This window comes from Aedes albopictus, chromosome 1 (assembly GCF_035046485.1).
Source record: "Aedes albopictus strain Foshan chromosome 1, AalbF5, whole genome shotgun sequence".
NCBI lineage: Eukaryota > Metazoa > Arthropoda > Insecta > Diptera > Culicidae > Aedes > Aedes albopictus.
In genome coordinates this window covers 169,919,654-169,940,370 of record NC_085136.1, presented here as the reverse complement: position 1 = coordinate 169,940,370, position 20,717 = coordinate 169,919,654, and the positions used below count along the sequence as shown (strand labels likewise).

The 20,717-nt window shown below is 41.8% G+C and overlaps 1 protein-coding gene across 1 annotated transcript in view; it reads left to right on the top strand.

Annotated features, from left to right (window-relative positions):
• Window positions 1-428: 428 nt before the first annotated feature.
• The window catches only part of LOC109427342 (beta-galactosidase), a 65,357-nt gene continuing 45,068 nt past the window's right edge, over window positions 429-20,717 (top strand). Inside the window, exons 1-3 of the mRNA XM_062845805.1 lie at window positions 429-739; window positions 836-993; window positions 1,055-1,269. Coding sequence (XP_062701789.1) covers window positions 647-739; window positions 836-993; window positions 1,055-1,269 — 466 coding nt within the window. The 5' untranslated portion in view covers window positions 429-646. The remainder of the gene's footprint in view (window positions 740-835; window positions 994-1,054; window positions 1,270-20,717) is intronic.

The window sequence follows — 20,717 nt, the reverse complement described above, 5'->3', positions numbered from 1 at the left end:
AAAATTTTGCGAGAAGGCATAGTATCTGGTTACGAAACGAATAAACGGCGTGGAGAAAATACGAGTTTTAAACCACCTTAATGTACAGTGACCCCACACCGATGAATCATCTTAATTTTGTACACTATTTATGAATCACCATGTTGATCAAATGAGTGATCCATAAACTGTGGTCATTTTTGTCGATACATAAATTGTGGGGTCACTGTACACTTATAAGTAGAACACGAAACTACTTCCGACCCAAAAATTGAAAACATACGCCCATTGATACGATTTTGAAACCAGATGCATGCCAGAAGCATCAACAACAGATTCAGATGAGCGCACATCATCTCGCGCATGCTCCCCCAACCAGGGATAAATGAGGGATAAATCTCTTCTGCTAGCAGCAGGACCGGCGAGAGAACTCGGATGCTTATCGAGATCTATCTTGGTGTGATCAGTCTCGAAGTGAAATTTGCGCGCTACACTCCTCTCCTCTGTGATTCGTCAACGCTGAGGTACAGAGTGATCACTGCGTCTTCAACAGTGAGTTGATTATATTTAGCTGGCAGATAAAGTCTCTATCACAGTGACGGTGCTTACATTTGGTCCCATAAGTAGACACAACCAAGATAGTGCGTTATTATCATGATTAATTGAAATGGCATTGCTAAGCCATTCATTGATATTTATTGCCATTGCGGCGGTCTTAAGTTATCATGTCAATGGCCAGAGGCTTCTTGATAACCGACTGGTAAGTTGTTCAGGCCTATCACATTCTGTAATGTCAAGTGTACAACATCCACTTGACATTTTATGCAGCTTAATGATTTACATCTGTTTGTTCAAGCGTACTTTCACAATTGACTATGATAACAACACATTTCTGAGGGATGGTGCGCCATTTCAATACATCGCAGGATCCTTCCACTATTTTCGCGCTTTGCCTCAGGCATGGAGTTCGATATTGAAATCAATGAGAGCGGCTGGTTTGAATGCTATCACCACGTACGTACCAATTCTGTACGTATCCATGCCGTATCAAATTTAATGAATATTTTTGTTGCAGATACGTAGAATGGTCATTGCACAACCCGAAAGAAGGGGTGTACAACTGGGAAGGGATCGCTGATCTAGAGCAGTTTGTGCAGTTGGCACAACAGGAAGATCTGCTGGTAATACTAAGACCAGGCCCGTACATCTGTGCGGAGCGAGATATGGGAGGATTTCCATACTGGTTGCTCCACAAATACCCGGGTATTCAGTTACGAACGGCTGATGTAGGTGAGTTAAACAAATTAAAGAAATTCGTTGTATTTGGTTTTATATTTAATCCATCGTTATTAATTCTTGTATTCGGCTAAATCTATATATGTCTGTCTGAAACTTGTGCATTTGGAAACTACTGAACCGATCGATATGAAATTTTGTATGTGGGAATTTTTGGGGCTGGGGAAAGTTCTTAGCTTGGTGCGAGAACTCCCCGGTCTCTGGAACGGGGGGCTCCCATACAGATGACTTTGCGGGGGCCGTCCCTATGGAGCTGTATGTAAAACAGTAGGTATGCCTGAAGGCAGTACGACGTTTGCCGGGACAGCTAGTATCAGATAAACCCGACTACATATCAAATGCGGAGTGGGAAACATATATTTGTTATTGAAAACTTCAAAGAAATGCTTAGACTTCAGTCAAATATATTTTTAAAGGAAAAATTTAATATTTTTGGACAGTTTTGCTCTAAGGACCAGGGTTGTGCAGTTTTAGGATGGTTATGTCGAACGACACTCGCGAAGCGAGTTTTTGTTCTACGCCTTGGATTCATATTCATGGTGCGTGCTATGTTTGTGTTTGTTGCGCCATGCACTACTACTAAACAGATTTTACCCAAAAGAGAAAGTGAAAATATTCCGACAAATATTCCGGTGGGGGCAAAGGAAAAAATTGAAAGAATTGAAAATCTACGGACCTATTACCTACAAGGGGGGGGGGGGGCAAAGGGAAAAATAGGAAAAAAATCACAATTGGGTTTTTAAATTTTGAAAAAAGTTTTAATTTTTTGATTTTATACAAAAGAGCACTTTTTTTCTGAGCCACTATGATTTTTTTCAGATTTTTAGAACTTTATTTTGATACCTAAAATCAATTTCAAAGAGATTTTTCGAAATCACCTTTTGACAGCTAGGCAACTGTTTGACAGCCCGCCCAGTACAAAATGCAACCAGGGGTGATTCGACAAATCGATCCCATACAAACTTCAAATTGATATTTAAATAGGTTCCCGGGCACCAAACTTGATGAAAATTTGGATTTCGGCTCAGTTTGGCATGCAGATTCAGAATATGGAATTATCCCAACACCGCTAAAGAAGCCAATTTTCGAACCTATTTTTTGCAAAAGGGGACCAAAGGGAAAAATTCAAAAAAAAAATTAAAATTTGCGGACCCACTTCCCAGGAGGAGGAACCAAAGGGAAAAATTCAAAAAATTGAAAATATTTGGACCCATTTTTTCCAAAGTAGGACCACAGGAAAAAAAATACAAAAATTGAAAATTTTCGGACCCATTCCCCCCAAAGGGAAAAAAAATGCGGACCCAGTTCCCGCAAGGGGGGACCAAAGGGAAAAAAATAAAAAAAATGAAAATTTGTGGACCCACTTCCCCCAAGGGGGAATCAAAGGGAGAAATTCAAAAAAATGATAAATTGCAGACCCACTTCCTCCAAGGGGGCCAAAGGCAAAAATTCAAAAAATTAAAATTTGCGGACCCATTTTCCCCAAAGGGCAAAAACATTGCGGACCCACTTCCTCCAAGGGACCAAAGGGAAAAATTCAAAAAGTTCAAAATTTTCGAATCCATTTTCCCCAAGAGGGGACCAAAGGGAAAAATTAAAAAAAAATGTTAATTTTTGGATCCATTTTTTCCAAGGGGGCCACAGGGACCCATTTCCCCCAAAGAAAAAAATTAAAAAAAATTTGCGGACCAACTTCCCCCAAGAGGGGACCAAAGGAAAAAATCAAAAATTTGAAAAATTTGCAAACTTTCTTTCTCCGAGGAAGGACCAGGGAAAACTTCAAAAATTTGAAAATTTGCGAACCCCCTTCCCTCAAGGGGGGGCTAATGGGAAAAATTCAAAAAATTGAAAATTTGCGGACCCTCTTCCACCAAGGGGGGACTAAAGGGAAAAATTTGAAAATTTGCAAACCCTCTTCCCCAAAGGGGGGCCAGAAAGAAAAATTCTAAAATTTGAAATTTGGCGGACCCCCTTCCCCCAGAAGGGGACTGAAGGGAAAAAATGAAAAATTGCGGACCTACATCCCCCAAGGGGGGACCAAAGGGAAAAATTCAAAAATTTGAAATTTTGCGGACTCTTCCCCCAAGAGGGAACCAAAGAGAAACATTTGAAAATTAGCGTACCCTCTCCCCCAAGAGGGGACTAAAGAGAAAAATTTGAAAATTTGCGGACCCCCTTCCCTCAAGGGGGGACCAAAGGGAAAAATTCAAAAATTTGAAAATTTGCGAACCACCTTCCCCCAAGGGGGGACCAATGGGAAAAATTCAAATAATTAAAAATTTGCGGACCCCCTTCCTTCAAAGAGAAAAGGGAAAAATTCAAAATAATTTGAAAATTTGTAGACCTTCCCCCAAGGGGGGACTAAAGGGAAAAAATCAAAAATTGGAAAAATTGCCGATCCCCTTCCCCCAAGGGGGGACCAAAGGGAAAAGTTTGAAAAATTGCGGACCCTTCTCCCAAGGGGGGACCAAAGAGAAAAATTCAAAAATATGAAAATTTGCGGACCCTCTTCCCCCAAGGTGCTGTCCATTAATTATGTAAGGGTTTATAGGGGGAAGGGGGTTTGAGAAATCGAAAACAAACAAAAATGTTTCGGGTTCTCATACAAAAAATATTACAAGGGGGGTGGGGCTGCCGAAAAATCGTAATTTTTTTCTTACGTAATTAATGGACAGCCCCCAAAGGGGGTCCAAAGGGAAAACTTCAAAAATTTAAAAATTTGTGGGCCCCCTTCCCTACAAGGGGGGACCAAAGGGAAAAATTCGAAGAAAAATTGAAAATTTGCGGACCTTTTTCCCCCAAGGGGGGACCAAAGGGAAAAATTCAAAAAATCGGAAATTTGCGGACCTTTTTCCCCCAATGGGGGACCAAAGGGAAATTTAAAAAAAAAATTGAAAATTTGCGAACCCTCTTCTCCCAAGGGGGGACCAAAGTGAAAAATTCAAAAATTTGGAAATTTGCGGACCCACTTCCCCCAAGGGAGGACCAAAGGGAAAAAATAAAAAAAATGAAAATTTGTGGACCCACTTCCCCCAAGGGGGAACCAAAGGGAGAAATTCAAAAAAATGATAAATTGCAGACCCACTTCCTCCAAGGGGGCCAAAGGCAAAAATTCAAAAAATTAAAATTTGCGGAACCATTTTCCCCAAAGGGGAAAAAAATTGCGGACCCACTTCCTCCAAGGGGGGACCAAAGGGAAAAATTCAAAAACTTCACAATTTTCGGATCCATTTTCCCCAAGAGGGGACCAAAGGGAAAAATTTAAAAAAAATGTAAATTTTTGGATCCATTTTTCCCAAGGGACCCATTTCCCCCAAAGAAAAAAATTAAAAAAAATTTGCGGACCAACTTCCCCCAAGAGGGGACCAAAGGAAAAAAATCAAAAATTTGAAAAATTTGCAAACTTTCTTTCTCCGAGGAAGGACCAGGGAAAACTTCAAAAATTTGAAAATTTGCGAACCCCCTTCCCCCAAGGGGGGGCGAATGGGAAAAAATTGAAAATTTGCGGACCCTCTTTTACCAAGGGGGGACTAAGGGGAAAAATTTGAAAATTTGCAGACCCTCTTCTCCCAAGGGGGGACCAAAGAGAAAAATTCAAAAAATTGAAAATTAGCGGACCCTCTTCCACCAAGGGGGGACCAAAAGGAAAAATTTGAAAAAATGCGGACTCCCTTCCCCCAAGGGGGGACCAAAGGGAAAAATTCAAAAATTTGAAATTTTGCGGACTCTTCCCCCAAGAGGGAACCAAAGAGAAAAATTTGAAAATTAGCGTACCCTCTCCCCCAAGGGGGGACTAAAGGGAAAAATTTGAAATATTGCGGACCCCCTTCCCCCAAGGGGGGACCAAAGGGAAAACTTCAAAAAATTGAAAATTTGCGAACCCCCTTCCCCCAAGGGGGGACCAATGGGAAAAATTAAAAAAATTGAAAATTTGCGGACCCTCTTCCACCAAGGGGGGACTGAAGAGAAAATTTTGAAAATTTGTAGACCCTCTTCCCCAAAGGGGGGCCAGAAAGAAAAAATCTAAAATTTGAAATTTGGCGGACCCCCTTCCCCCAAAAGGGGACTGAAGGGGAAAAATGAAAAATTGCAGACCTACATCCCCAAAGGGAAAAATTCAAAAATTTGAAATTTTGCGGACTCTTCCCCCAAGAGGGAACCTAAGAGAAAAATTTGAAAATTAGCGTACCCTCTCCCCCAAGGGGGGACTAAAGGGAAAATTTGAAAAATTGCGGACCCCCTTCCCTCAAGGGGGGACCAAAGGGAAAAATTCAAAAATTTGAAAATTTGCGAACCCTCTTCTCCCAAGGGGGCATCAAAGGGAAAAGTTTGAAAATTTGCGGAACCCCTTCCCCCAAGGGGGACCAAAGGGAAAAATTCAAAAATTTGAAATTTTGCGGACTCTTCCCCCAAGAGGGATCCAAAGAGAAAAATTTGAAAATTAGCGTACCCTCTCCCCCAAGGGGGGACTAAAGGGAAAAATTTGAAAAATTGCGGACCCCCTTCCCTCAAGGGGGACCAAAGGAAAAAATTCAAAAAATTGAAAATTTGCCGACCTTCCCCCAAGAGGGAACCAAAGAGAAAAAATTGAAAATTAGCGACTAAAGGGAAAAATTTGAAAAATTTAGGACCCCCTTCCACCAAGGACCAAAGGGAAAAGTTGGAAAATTTTCGGACCCCATACCTCCAAGGGTGGACCAAAGGGAAAACATCAAAAATTTGAAAATTTGCGGGCCCCTTCCCTACAAAGGGAAAAATTCGAAGAAAAATTGAAAATTTGCGGACCTTCTTCCCCCAAAGGGGGACCAAAGGAAAAAATTCAAAAAATCGGAAATTTGCGGACCTTCTTCCCCCAATGGGGGACCAAAGGAAAAAATTCAAAAAATCGGAAATTTGCGGACCTTCTTCCCCCAATGGGGGACCAAAGGGAAATTAAAAAAAAAATTGAAAATTTGTGAACCCTCTTCTCCCAAGGGGGGACCAAAGTGAAAAATTCAAAAATTTGGAAATTTGCGGACCCACTTCCCCCAAGGGGGGACCAAAGGGAAAAATTCGAAAAAAAATTGAAAATTTGCGGAACTTCTTCCCCCAAGGGGGGACCAAAGGAAAAAATTCAAAAAATCGGAAATTTGCGGACCTTCTTCCCCCAATGGGGGACCAAAGGGAAATTTAAAAAAAAAAATGAAAATTTGCGAACCCTCTTCTCCCAAGGGAGGACCAAAGTGAAAAATTCAAAAATTTGGAAATTTGCGGACCCACTTCCCCCAAGGGGGGGCCAAAGGGAAAAATTCGAGAAAAATTGAAAATTTGCGGACCTTCTTCCCCCAAGGGGGGACCAAAGGAAAAAATTCAAAAATTTGGAAATTTGCGGACCCACTTCCCCCAAGGGGGGACCAAAGGGAAAAATTCGAAGAAAAATTGAAAATTTGCGGACCTTCTTCCCCCAAGGGGGGACCGAAGGGAAAAATTCGAAGAAAAATTGAAAAAAATATTTGCGGACCTTCTTCCCCCAATGGGGGACCAAAGGGAAATTTAAAAAAAAATTGAAAATTTGTGAACCCTCTTCTCCCAAGGGGGGACCAAAGTGAAAAATTCAAAAATTTGGAAATTTGCGGACCCACGTCCGCAGGGACGTGGGAAAAATTCGAAGAAAAATTGAAAATTTGCGGACCTTCTTCCCCCAAGGGGGGACCAAAGGAAAAAATTCAAAAAATCGGAAATTTGCGAACCCTCTTCTCCCAAGGGGGGACAAAGGGAAAAAATGAAAATTTGTGGACCCACTTCCCCCAAGGGGGAACCAAAGGGAGAAATTCAAAAAAATGATAAATTGCAGACCCACTTCCTCCAAGGGGGCCAAAGGCAAAAATTCAAAAAATTAAAATTTGCGGACCCATTTTCCCCAAAGACTCCTGACTCACCTCACAGTTTCCGTTTCCGACCAGTACAATGCTGGGAAGTTGTAAATGTTGTATGTAGCATAAAATCTAATGCAACTGGTTTGGATGGGTTACCGATCAAATTTATCAAAATAATCCTACCGTTGGTCGTGCAGCAAATTACCCATATGTTCAACTGTATCATCGAAACATCCTCTTACCCTACAAGCTGGAAGCATGCCAAGTTTTTGCCACCACGGAAGAAACCGCACCTGAACACATTGTCTAACCTCAGGCCGATTAGTATCCTTTGTGCATTGTCCAAGGCTTTCGAGAAACTCCTGGAACAACAAATGTCATCCTTCATCGCGAAGAACAATCTGTTGACGGAATGTCAAGCAGGTTTTCGGAAAGGGCAAAGCATCCAAACTGCAGCAGTCCGTGTTTACGACGATCTAGCAAGCACGATTCATAAGAAAGGGTCTGCCATATTGCTCCTGCTCGACTTTTCAAAAGCTTTTGACACTATTCCACACCGTAAACTTTGCTCTAAATTAGAAACGCAGTTCAACTTCGCTGGCTCTGCCGTAAACCTTATAGAGTCTTACTTGATGGATCGGACTCAAACTGTGTTTTGTGGAGACCAAAAATCAGAAATGGGCTTTTCCACTTCCGGTGTCCCTCAAGGATCGGTACTAGGACCCTTGCTTTTCTGCTGTCACGTCAATGACTTGCCGAGTGTCCTTAGATACTGCTCTATACAACTGTATGCAGATGACGTTCAGCTGTATATTCGTCGCCTTGGTCCCTGCTCCCGTGAACTTGTATGGATGGTAAATGAAGACCTCAAGAGAATTTTGCAGTGGACTCAACAAAACCAATTATTCGTCAACCAATTGAAGAGCAAGGCAATGTTTGTGCAGGGTCGTCGTCGAAGTCTTGTTCAATCGAATCTTCTTCCTCCTATCACTTTGGATGGTCAGACCATAGAGTGGACAGACAAGGCGATGAACCTCGGGTTCATGTTCCAAGCAGACCTCCAATGGGATGGCCTTGTAAATCAACAATGTGGAAAAGTCTACGCAAGCCTTCGATCGCTTTACTCCTCTGCTTCAGCTGCTCCGGTAGCTACTCGTCTGAAACTATTTAAGGCTTTGATCCTTCCTCATTTTGTTTTTGGCAAACTGTTCCACGTTAGACCAAGCGCCAGCGCTATGGATAGGATACGAGTCGCGCTGAATTGCTGTGTACGGTTTGTGTATGGGTTGAATCGCTACGACCATGTCAGTCACGTCCAGAAAAATCTATTAGGATGCCCATTGGAAAGCTTTTATGCGTACCGCTCGTGCATGTTTCTGCGCAAACTGATAAAAACGCACTCCCCGCCAGCACTCTTTCAAAAGTTGTTGCCGTTCCAAGGACGTCGCCTGCAGAACTTGATAATTCCTCCTAACAACTCGACTAGCTACTCCAGTTCATTATTCGTTCGAGGTGTGGCAAACTACAACTCACTACCTCCAACAGTTAAACGCTCGACATCAGAAGCAGTTTTTAAGAGGGGCTGTCTAGAGCATTGGAACCGCAGTTAGTTTTAAGAAATCAAGAAATTATGTTTTAGACTAAATCAGTACTGTTTTTTTTTATGTTTAATGGATAAGATTATGTATATTGTAAAAGACTCGGCAAAACCGCAGGTAGCAAGAAAAAAAGGTACTCCTTTACGCTACTGGAAATAAACAAACAAACAAACAAACAAACAAAGGGGAAAAAAATTGCGGACCCACTTCCTCCAAGGGGAAAAATTCAAAAAGTTCACAATTTTCGGATCCATTTTCCCCAAAAGGGGACCAAAGGGAAAAATTTAAAAAAAAATGTAAATTTTTGGATCCATTTTTTCCAAGGGGGCCACAGGGACCCATTTCCCCCAAAGAAAACAATTAAAAAAAATTTGCGGACCAACTTCCCCCAAGAGGGAACCAAAGGAAAAAATCAAAAATTTGAAAAATTTGCAAACTTTCTTTCTCCGAGGAAGGACCAGGGAAAACTTCAAAAATTTGAAAATTTGCGAACCCCCTTCCCCCAAGGGGGGACTAAAGGGAAAAATTTGAAAATTTGCAGACCCTCTTCTCCCAAGGGGGGACCAAAGAGAAAAATTCAAAAAATTGAAAATTAGCGGACCCTCTTCCACCAAGGGGGGACCAAAGAGAAAAATTCAAAAATATGAAAATTTGCGGACCCCCTTCCCCCAAGGTGCTGTCTATTAATTATGTAAGGGTTTATAGGGGGAAGGGGGGTTTGAGAAATCGAAAACAAACAAAAATGTTTAGGATTCTCATACAAAAAATATTACAAGGGGGGTGGGGCTGTCGAAAAATTGTAATTTTTTTCTTACGTAATGGGGGACCAAAGGGAAATTTAAAAAAAAATGAAAATTTGCAAACCCTCTTCTCCCAAGGGGGGACCAAAGTGAAAAATTCAAAAATTTGGAAATTTGCGGACCCACTTCCCCCAAGGGGGGACCAAAGGGAAAAATTCGAAGAAAAATTGAAAATTTGCGGACCTTCTTCCCCCAAGGGGGGACCAAAGGAAAAAATTCAAAAAATCGGAAATTTGCGGACATTCTTCCCCCAATGGGGGACCAAAGGGAAATTTAAAAAAAAAAATTGAAAATTTGCGAACCCTCTTCTCCCAAGGGGGGACCAAAGCGAAAAATTCAAAAATTTGGAAATTTGCGGACCCACTTCCCCCAAGGGGGGACCAAAGGGAAAAATTCGAAGAAAAATTGAAAATTTGCGGACCTTCTTGCCCCAAGGGGGGACTAAAGGAAAAAATTCAAAAAATCGGAAATTTGCGGACCTTCTTCCCCCAATGGGGGACCAAAGGGAAATTAATAAAAAAAAATTGAAAATTTGTGAACCCTCTTCTCCCAAGGGGGGACCAAAGTGAAAAATTCAAAAATTTGGAAATTTGCGGACCCACTTCCCCCAAGGGGGGACCAAAGGGAAAAATTCGAAGAAAAATTGAAAATTTGCAGACCTTCTTCCCCAAAGGGGGGACCAAAGGAAAAAATTCAAAAAATCGGAAATTTGCGAACCTTCTTCCCCCAAGAGGGGACCAAAGTGAAAAATTCAAAAATTTGGAAATTTGCGGACCCACTTCCCCCAAGGGGGGACCAAAGGGAAAAATTCGAAGAAAAATTGAAAATTTGCGGACCAAAGGAAAAAATTCAAAAAATCGGAAATTTGCGGACATTCTTCCCCCAATGGGGGACCAAAGGGAAATTTAAAAAAAAAATTGAAAATTTGCGAACTCTCTTCTCCCAAGGGGGGACCAAAGTGAAAAATTCAAAAATTTGGAAATTTGCGGACCCACTTCCCCCAAGGGGGGACCAAAGGGAAAAATTCGAAGAAAAATTGAAAATTTGCGGACCTTCTTCCCCCAAGGGGGGACCAAAGGAAAAAATTCAAAAAATCGGAAATTTGCGAACCTTCTTCCCCCAAGAGGGGACCAAAGTGAAAAATTCAAAAATTTGGAAATTTGCGGACCCACTTCCCCCAAGGGGGGACCAAAGGGAAAAATTCGAAGAAAAATTGAAAATTTGCGGACCTTCTTCCCCCAAGGGGGGGCCAAAGGAAAAAATTCAAAAAATCGGAAATTTGCGAACCCTCTTCTCCCAAGGGGGGACCAAAGGGAAAAAATGAAAATTTGTGGACCCACTTCCCCCAAGGGGGAACCAAAGGGAGAAATTCAAAAAAATGATAAATTGCAGACCCACTTCCTCCAAGGGGGCCAAAGGCAAAAATTCAAAAACTTAAAAATTGCGGACCCATTTTCCCCAAAGGGGAAAAAAACTGCGGACCCACTTCCTCCAAGGGGAAAAATTCAAAAAGTTCACAATTTTCGGATCCATTTTCCCCAAGAGGGGACCAAAGTGAAAAATTCAAAAATTTGGAAATTTGCGGACCCACTTCCCCCAAGGGGGGACCAAAGGGAAAAATTCGAAGAAAAATTGAAAATTTGCGGACCTTCTTCCCCCAAGGGGGGGCCAAAGGAAAAAATTCAAAAAATCGGAAATTTGCGAACCCTCTTCTCCCAAGGGGGGACCAAAGGGAAAAAATGAAAATTTGCGGACCCCCTTCCCCCAAGGTGCTGTCTATTAATTATGTAAGGGTTTATAGGGGGAAGGGGGGGTTTGAGAAATCGAAAACAAACAAAAATGTTTAGGATTCTCATACAAAAAATATTACAAGGGGGGTGGGGCTGTCGAAAAATTGTAATTTTTTTCTTACGTAATGGGGGACCAAAGGGAAATTTAAAAAAAAAATTGAAAATTTGCGAACCCTCTTCTCCCAAGGGGGGACCAAAGTAAAAATTCAAAAATTTGGAAATTTGCGGACCCACTTCCCCCAAGGGGGGACCAAAGGGAAATATTCGAAGAAAAATTGAAAATTTGCGGACCTTCTTCCCCCAAGGGGGGACCAAAGGAAAAAATTCAAAAAATCGGAAATTTGCGGACATTCTTCCCCCAATGGGGGACCAAAGGGAAATTTAAAAAAAAAATTGAAAATTTGCGAACCCTCTTCTCCCAAGGGGGGACCAAAGTGAAAAATTCAAAAATTTGGAAATTTGCGGACCCACTTCCCCCAAGGGGGGACCAAAGGGAAATATTCGAAGAAAAATTGAAAATTTGCGGACCTTCTTCCCCCAAGGGGGGACCAAAGGAAAAAATTCTAAATTTGCGGACCTTCTTCCCCCAATGGGGGACCAAAGGGAAATTTAAAAAAAAAATTGAAAATTTGCGAACCCTCTTCTCCCAAGGGGGGACCAAAGTGAAAAATTCAAAAATTTGGAAATTTGCGGACCCACTTCCCCCAAGGGGGGACCAAAGGGAAAAATTCGAAGAAAAATTGAAAATTTGCGGACCTTCTTCCCCCAAGGGGGGGCCAAAGGAAAAAATTCAAAAAATCGGAAATTTGCGAACCCTCTTCTCCCAAGGGGGGACCAAAGGAAAAAATTCAAAAAATCGGAAATTTGCGAACCCTCTTCTCCCAAGAGGGGACCAAAGTGAAAAATTCAAAAATTTGGAAATTTGCGGACCCACTTCCCCCAAGGGGGGACCAAAGGGAAAAATTCGAAGAAAAATTGAAAATTTGCGGACCTTCTTCCCCCAAGGGGGGACCAAAGGAAAAAATTCAAAAAATCGGAAATTTGCGGACATTCTTCCCCCAATGGGGGACCAAAGGGAAATTTAAAAAAAAATTGAAAATTTGCGAACCCTCTTCTCCCAAGGGGGGACCAAAGTGAAAAATTCAAAAATTTGGAAATTTGCGGACCCACTTCCCCCAAGGGGGGACCAAAGGGAAAAATTCGAAGAAAAATTGAAAATTTGCGGACCTTCTTCCCCCAAGGGGGGGCCAAAGGAAAAAATTCAAAAAATCGGAAATTTGCGAACCCTCTTCTCCCAAGGGGGGACCAAAGTGAAAAATTCAAAAATTTGGAAATTTGCGGACCCACTTCCCCCAAGGGGGGACCAAAGGGAAATATTCGAAGAAAAATTGAAAATTTGCGGACCTTCTTCAAAGGGAAATTTAAAAAAAAAAATTGAAAATTTGCGAACTCTCTTCTCCCAAGGGGGGACCAAAGTGAAAAATTCAAAAATTTGGAAATTTGCGGACCCACTTCCCCCAAGAGGGGACCAAAGGGAAAAATTCGAAGAAAAATTGAAAATTTGCGGACCTTCTTCCCCCAAGGGGGGACCAAAGGAAAAAATTCAAAAAATCGGAAATTTGCGAACCTTCTTCCCCCAAGAGGGGACCAAAGTGAAAAATTCAAAAATTTGGAAATTTGCGGACCCACTTCCCCCAAGGGGGGACCAAAGGGAAAAATTCGAAGAAAAATTGAAAATTTGCGGACCTTCTTCCCCCAAGGGGGGGCCAAAGGAAAAAATTCAAAAAATCGGAAATTTGCGAACCCTCTTCTCCCAAGGGGGGACCAAAGGAAAAAATTCAAAAAATCGGAAATTTGCGAACCCTCTTCTCCCAAGAGGGGACCAAAGTGAAAAATTCAAAAATTTGGAAATTTGCGGACCCACTTCCCCCAAGGGGGGACCAAAGGGAAAAATTCGAAGAAAAATTGAAAATTTGCGGACCTTCTTCCCCCAAGGGGGGACCAAAGGAAAAAATTCAAAAAATCGGAAATTTGCGAACCTTCTTCCCCCAAGAGGGGACCAAAGTGAAAAATTCAAAAATTTGGAAATTTGCGGACAAACTTCCCCCAAGGGGGGACCAAAGGGAAAAATTCGAAGAAAAATTGAAAATTTGCGGACCTTCTTCCCCCAAGGGGGGGCCAAAGGAAAAAATTCAAAAAATCGGAAATTTGCGAACCCTCTTCTCCCAAGGGGGGACCAAAGGGAAAAAATGAAAATTTGTGGACCCACTTCCCCCAAGGGGGAACCAAAGGGAGAAATTCAAAAAAATGATAAATTGCAGACCCACTTCCTCCAAGGGGGCCAAAGGCAAAAATTCAAAAACTTAAAAATTGCGGACCCATTTTCCCCAAAGGGGAAAAAAATTGCGGACCCACTTCCTCCAAGGGGAAAAATTCAAAAAGTTCACAATTTTCGGATCCATTTTCCCCAAGAGGGGACCAAAGGGAAAAATTTAAAAAAAAATGTAAATTTTTGGATCTATTTTTTCCAAGGGGGCCACAGGGACCCATTTCCCCCAAAGAAAACAATTAAAAAAAATTTGCGGAAAAAATTCAAAAAATCGGAAATTTGCGGACATTCTTCCCCCAATGGGGGACCAAAGGGAAATTTAAAAAAAAAAAATTGAAAATTTGCGAACTCTCTTCTCCCAAGGGGGGACCAAAGTGAAAAATTCAAAAATTTGGAAATTTGCGGACCCACTTCCCCCAAGGGGGGACCAAAGGGAAAAATTCGAAGAAAAATTCGAAGAAAAATTGAAAATTTGCGGACCTTCTTCCCCCAAGGGGGGACCAAAGGAAAAAATTCAAAAAATCGGAAATTTGCGAACCTTCTTCCCCCAAGAGGGGACCAAAGTGAAAAATTCAAAAATTTGGAAATTTGCGGACCCACTTCCCCCAAGGAGGGACCAAAGGAAAAAATTCAAAAAATCGGAAATTTGCGAACCCTCTTCTCCCAAGAGGGGACCAAAGTGAAAAATTCAAAAATTTGGAAATTTGCGGACCCACTTCCCCCAAGGGGGGCCAAAGGAAAAAATTCAAAAAATCGGAAATTTGCGAACCCTCTTCTCCCAAGGGGGGACCAAAGGGAAAAAATGAAAATTTGCGGACCCCCTTCCCTCAAGGTGCTGTCTATTAATTATGTAAGGGTTTATAGGGGGAAGGGGGGTTTGAGAAATCGAAAACAAACAAAAATGTTTAGGATTCTCATGCAAAAAATATTACAAGGGGGGTGGGGCTGTCGAAAAATTGTAATTTTTTTCTTACGTAATGGGGGACCAAAGGGAAATTTAAAAAAAAAATTGAAAATTTGCGAACCCTCTTCTCCCAAGGGGGGACCAAAGTGAAAAATTCAAAAATTTGGAAATTTGCGGACCCACTTCCCCCAAGGGGGGACCAAAGGGAAATATTCGAAGAAAAATTGAAAATTTGCGGACCTTCTTCCCCCAAGGGGGGACCAAAGGAAAAAATTCAAAAAATCGGAAATTTGCGGACATTCTTCCCCCAATGGGGGACCAAAGGGAAATTTAAAAAAAAAATTGAAAATTTGCGAACCCTCTTCTCCCAAGGGGGGACCAAAGTGAAAAATTCAAAAATTTGGAAATTTGCGGACCCACTTCCCCCAAGGGGGGACCAAAGGGAAATATTCGAAGAAAACTTGAAAATTTGCGGACCTTCTTCCCCCAAGGGGGGACCAAAGGAAAAAATTCAAAAAATCGGAAATTTGCGGACCTTCTTCCCCCAATGGAGGACCAAAGGGAAATTAAAAAAAAAAATTGAAAATTTGCGAACCCTCTTCTCCCAAGGGGGGACCAAAGTGAAAAATTCAAAAATTTGGAAATTTGCAGACCCACTTCCCCCAAGGGGGGACCAAAGGGAAAAATTCGAAGAAAAATTGAAAATTTGCGGACCTTCTTCCCCCAAGGGGGGGCCAAAGGAAAAAAATAAAAAAATCGGAAATTTGCGAACCCTCTTCTCCCAAGGGGGGACCAAAGTGAAAAATTCAAAAATTTGGAAATTTGCGGACCCACTTCCCCCAAGGGGGGACCAAAGGGAAAAATTCGAAGAAAAATTGAAAATTTGCGGACCTTCTTCCCCCAAGGGGGGACCAAAGGAAAAAATTCAAAAAATCGGAAATTTGCGGACCTTTTTCCCCCAATGGGGGACCAAAGGGAAATTTAAAAAAAAAATTGAAAATTTGCGAACCCTCTTCTCCCAAGGGGGGACCAAAGTGAAAAATTCAAAAATTTGGAAATTTGCGGACCCACTTCTCCCAAGGGGGGACCAAAGGGAAATATTCGAAGAAAAATTGAAAATTTGCGGACCTTCTTCCCCCAAGGGGGGACCAAAGGAAAAAATTCGAAATTTGCGGACCTTCTTCCCCCAATGGGGGACCAAAGGGAAATTTAAAAAAAAAATTGAAAATTTGCGAACCCTCTTCTCCCAAGGGGGGACCAAAGTGAAAAATTCAAAAATTTGGAAATTTGCAGACCCACTTCCCCCAAGGGGAAAAATTCGAAGAAAAATTGAAAATTTGCGGACCTTCTTCCCCCAAGGGGGGACCAAAGGAAAAAATTCAAAAAATCGGAAATTTGCGAACCCTCTTCTCCCAAGAGGGGACCAAAGTGAAAAATTCAAAAATTTGGAAATTTGCGGACCCACTTCCCCCAAGGGGGGACCAAAGGGAAAAATTCGAAGAAAAATTGGAAATTTGCGGACCTTTTTCCCCCAAGGGGGGACCAAAGGAAAAAATTCAAAAAATCGGAAATTTGCGAACCTTTTTCCCCCAATGGGGGACCAAGGGGAAATTTAAAAAAAAATTGAAAATTTGTGAACCCTCTTCTCCCAAGGGGGGACCAAAGTGAAAAATTCAAAAATTTGGAAATTTGCGGACCCACTTCCCCCAAGGGGGGACCAAAGGGAAAAATTCGAAGAAAAATTGAAAATTTGCAGACCTTCTTCCCCCAAGGGGGGACCAAAGGAAAAAATTCAAAAAATCGGAAATTTGCGAACCCTCTTCTCCCAAGAGGGGACCAAAGTGAAAAATTCAAAAATTTGGAAATTTGCGGACCCACTTCCCCCAAGGGGGGACCAAAGGGAAAAATTCGAAGAAAAATTGAAAATTTGCAGACCTTCTTCCCCCAAGGGGGGACCAAAGGAAAAAATTCAAAAAATCGGAAATTTGCGAACCCTCTTCTCCCAAGAGGGGACCAAAGTGAAAAATTCAAAAATTTGGAAATTTGCGGACCCACTTCCCCCAAGGGGGGACCAAAGGGAAAAATTCGAAGAAAAATTGAAAATTTGCGGACCTTCTTCCCCCAAGGGGGGACCAAAGGAAAAAATTCAAAAAATCGGAAATTTGCGAACCCTCTTCTCCCAAGGGGGGACCAAAGGGAAAAAATGAAAATTTGTGGACCCACTTCCCCCAAGGGGGAACCAAAGGGAGAAATTCAAAAAAATGATAAATTGCAGACCCACTTCCTCCAAGGGGGCCAAAGGCAAAAATTCAAAAAATTAAAATTTGCGGACCCATTTTCCCCAAAGGGGAAAAAAATTGCGGACCCACTTCCTCCAAGGGGAAAAATTCAAAAAGTTCACAATTTTCGGATCCATTTTCCCCAAGAGGGGACCAAAGGGAAAAATTTAAAAAAAATATGTAAATTTTTGGATCCATTTTTTCCAAGGGGGCCACAGGGACCCATTTCCCCCAAAGAAAACAATTAAAAAAAATTTGCGGACCAACTTCCCCCAAGAGGGAACCAAAGGAAAAAATCAAAAATTTGAAAAATTTGCAAACTTTCTTTCTCCGAGGAAGGACCAGGGAAAACTTTAAAAATTTGAAAATTTGCGAACTCCCTTCCCCCAAGGGGGGGCTGATGGGAAAAATTCAAAAAATTGAAAATTTGCGGACCCTCTTCCACCAAGAGGGGACTAAAGGGAAAAATTTGAAAATTTGCAGACCCTCTTCTCCCAAAGGGGGACCAAAGAGAAAACTTCAAAAAATTGAAAATTAGCGGACCCTCTTCCACCAAGGGGGGACCAAAGAGAAAAATTCAAAAATATGAAAATTTGCGGACCCCCTTCCCCCAAGGTGTTGTCTATTAATTATGTAAGGGTTTATAAGGGGAAGGGGGGTTTGAGAAATCGAAAACAAACAAAAATGTTTAGGGTTCTCATACAAAAAATATTACAAGGGGGGTGGGGCTGTCGAAAAATCGTAATTTTTTTCTTACGTAATGGGGGACCAAAGGGAAATTTAAAAAAAAAATTGAAAATTTGCGAACCCTCTTCTCCCAAGGGGGGACCAAAGTGAAAAATTCAAAAATTTGGAAATTTGCGGACCCACTTCCCCCAAGGGGGGACCAAAGGGAAAAATACGAAGAAAAATTGAAAATTTGCGGACCTTCTTCCCCCAAGGGGGGACCAAAGGAAAAAATTCAAAAAATCGGAAATTTGCGGACATTCTTCCCCCAATGGGGGACCAAAGGGATATTTAAAAAAAAAATTTAAAATTTGCGAACCCTCTTCTCCCAAGGGGGGACCAAAGTGAAAAATTCAAAAATTTGGAAATTTGCGGACCCACTTCCCCCAAGGGGGGACCAAAGGGAAAAATTCGAAGAAAAAATGAAAATTTGCGGAACTTCTTCCCCCAAGGGGGGACCAAAGGAAAAAATTCAAAAACCGGAAATTTGCGAACCCTCTTCTCCCAAGGGGGGACCAAAGTGAAAAATTCAAAAATTTGGAAATTTGCGGACCCACTTCCCCCAAGGGGGGACCAAAGGGAAATATTCGAAGAAAAATTGAAAATTTGCGGACCTTCTTCCCCCAAGGGGGGACCAAAGGAAAAAATTCGAAATTTGCGGACCTTCTTCCCCCAATGGGGGACCAAAGGGAAATTTAAAAAAAAAATTGGAAATTTGCGAACCCTCTTCTCCCAAGGGGGGACCAAAGTGAAAAATTCAAAAATTTGGAAATTTGCAGACCCACTTCCCCCAAGGGGGGACCAAAGGGAAAAATTCGAAGAAAAATTGAAAATTTGCGGACCTTCTTCCCCCAAGGGGGGACCAAAGGAAAAAATTCAAAAAATCGGAAATTTGCGAACCCTCTTCTCCCAAGAGGGGACCAAAGTGAAAAATTCAAAAATTTGGAAATTTGCGGACCCACTTCCCCCAAGGGGGGACCAAAGGGAAAAATTCGAAGAAAAATTGAAAATTTGCGGACCTTCTTCCCCCAAGGGGGGACCAAAGGAAAAAATTCAAAAAAATCGGAAATTTGCGGACATTCTTCCCCCAATGGGGGACCAAAGGGAAATTAAAAAAAAAAAATTGAAAATTTGCGAACCCTCTTCTCCCAAGGGGGGACCAAAGTGAAAAATTCAAAAATTTGGAAATTTGCGGACCCACTTCCCCCAAGGGGGGGCCAAAGGGAAAAATTCGAAGAAAAATTGAAAATTTGCGGACCTTCAAAGGGAAATTTAAAAAAAAATTGAAAATTTGCGAACTCTCTTCTCCCAAGGGGGGACCAAAGTGAAAAATTCAAAAATTTGGAAATTTGCGGACCCACTTCCCCCAAGGAGGGACCAAAGGAAAAAATTCAAAAAATCGGAAATTTGCGAACCCTCTTCTCCCAAGAGGGGACCAAAGTGAAAAATTCAAAAATTTGGAAATTTGCGGACCCACTTCCCCCAAGGGGGGACAAAGGGAAAAAATGAAAATTTGTGGACCCACTTCCCCCAAGGGGGAACCAAAGGGAGAAATTCAAAAAAATGATAAATTGCAGACCCACTTCCTCCAAGGGGGCCAAAGGCAAAAATTCAAAAAATTAAAATTTGCGGACCCATTTTCCCCAAAGGGGAAAAAAATTTCGGACCCACTTCCTCCAAGGGGAAAAATTCAAAAAGTTCACAATTTTCGGATCCATTTTCCCCAAGAGGGGACCAAAGGGAAAAATTTAAAAAAAAAATGTAAATTTTTGGATCCATTTTTTCCAAGGGGGCCACAGGGACCCATTTCCCCCAAAGAAAACAATTAAAAAAAATTTGCGGACCAACTTCCCCCAAGAGGGAACCAAAGGAAAAAATCAAAAATTTGAAAAATTTGCAAACTTTCTTTCTCCGAGGAAGGACCAGGGAAAACTTTAAAAATTTGAAAATTTGCGAACTCCCTTCCCCCAAGGGGGGGCTAATGGGAAAAATTCAAAGAATTGAAAATTTGCGGACCCTCTTCCACCAAGGGGGGACCAAAGAGAAAAATTCAAAAAATTGAAAATTAGCGGACCCTCTTCCACCAAGGGGGGACCAAAGAGAAAAATTCAAAAATATGAAAATTTGCGGACCCCCTTCCCCCAAGGTGTTGTCTATTAATTATGTAAGGGTTTATAGGGGGAAGGGGGGTTTGAGAAATCGAAAACAAACAAAAATGTTTAGGGTTCTCATACAAAAAATATTACAAGGGGGGTGGGGCTGTCGAAAAATCGTAATTTTTTTCTTACGTAATTAATGGACAGCCCCCAAAGGGGGTCCAAAGGGAAAAGTTCAAAAATTTAAAAATTTGTGGGCCCCCTTCCCTACAAGGGGGGACCAAAGGGAAAAATTCAAAAAATCGGAAATTTGCGGACCTTCTTCCCCCAATGGGGGACCAAAGGGAAATTAAAAAAAAAAATGAAAATTTGCGAACCCTCTTCTCCCAAGGGGGGACCAAAGTGAAAAATTCAAAAATTTGGAAATTTGCGGACCCACTTTCCCCAAGGGGGGACCAAAGGGAAAAATTCGAAGAAAAATTGAAAATTTGCAGACCTTCTTCCCCCAAGGGGGGACCAAAGGAAAAAATTCAAAAAATCGGAAATGTGCGAACCCTCTTCTCCCAAGAGGGGACCAAAGTGAAAAATTCAAAAATTTGGAAATTTGCGGACCCACTTCCCCCAAGGGGGGACCAAAGGGAAAAATTCGAAGAAAAATTGAAAATTTGCGGACCTTTTTCCCCCAAGGGGAAACCAAAGGAAAAAATTCAAAAAATCGGAAATTTGCGAACCTTCTTCCCCCAATGGGGGACCAAAGGGAAATTTAAAAAAAAATTGAAAATTTGCGAACCCTCTTCTCCCAAGGGGGGACCAAAGTGAAAAATTCAAAAATTTGGAAATTTGCGGACCCACTTCCCCCAAGGGGGGACCAAAGGGAAAAATTCGAAGAAAAATTGAAAATTTGCGGACCTTCTTCCCCCAAGGGGGACCAAAGGGAAATAAAAAAAAAAATGAAAATTTGTGAACCCTCTTCTCCCAAGGGGGGACCAAAGTGAAAAATTCAAAAATTTGGAAATTTGCGGACCCACTTCCCCCAAGGGGGGACCAAAGGGAAAAATTCGAAGA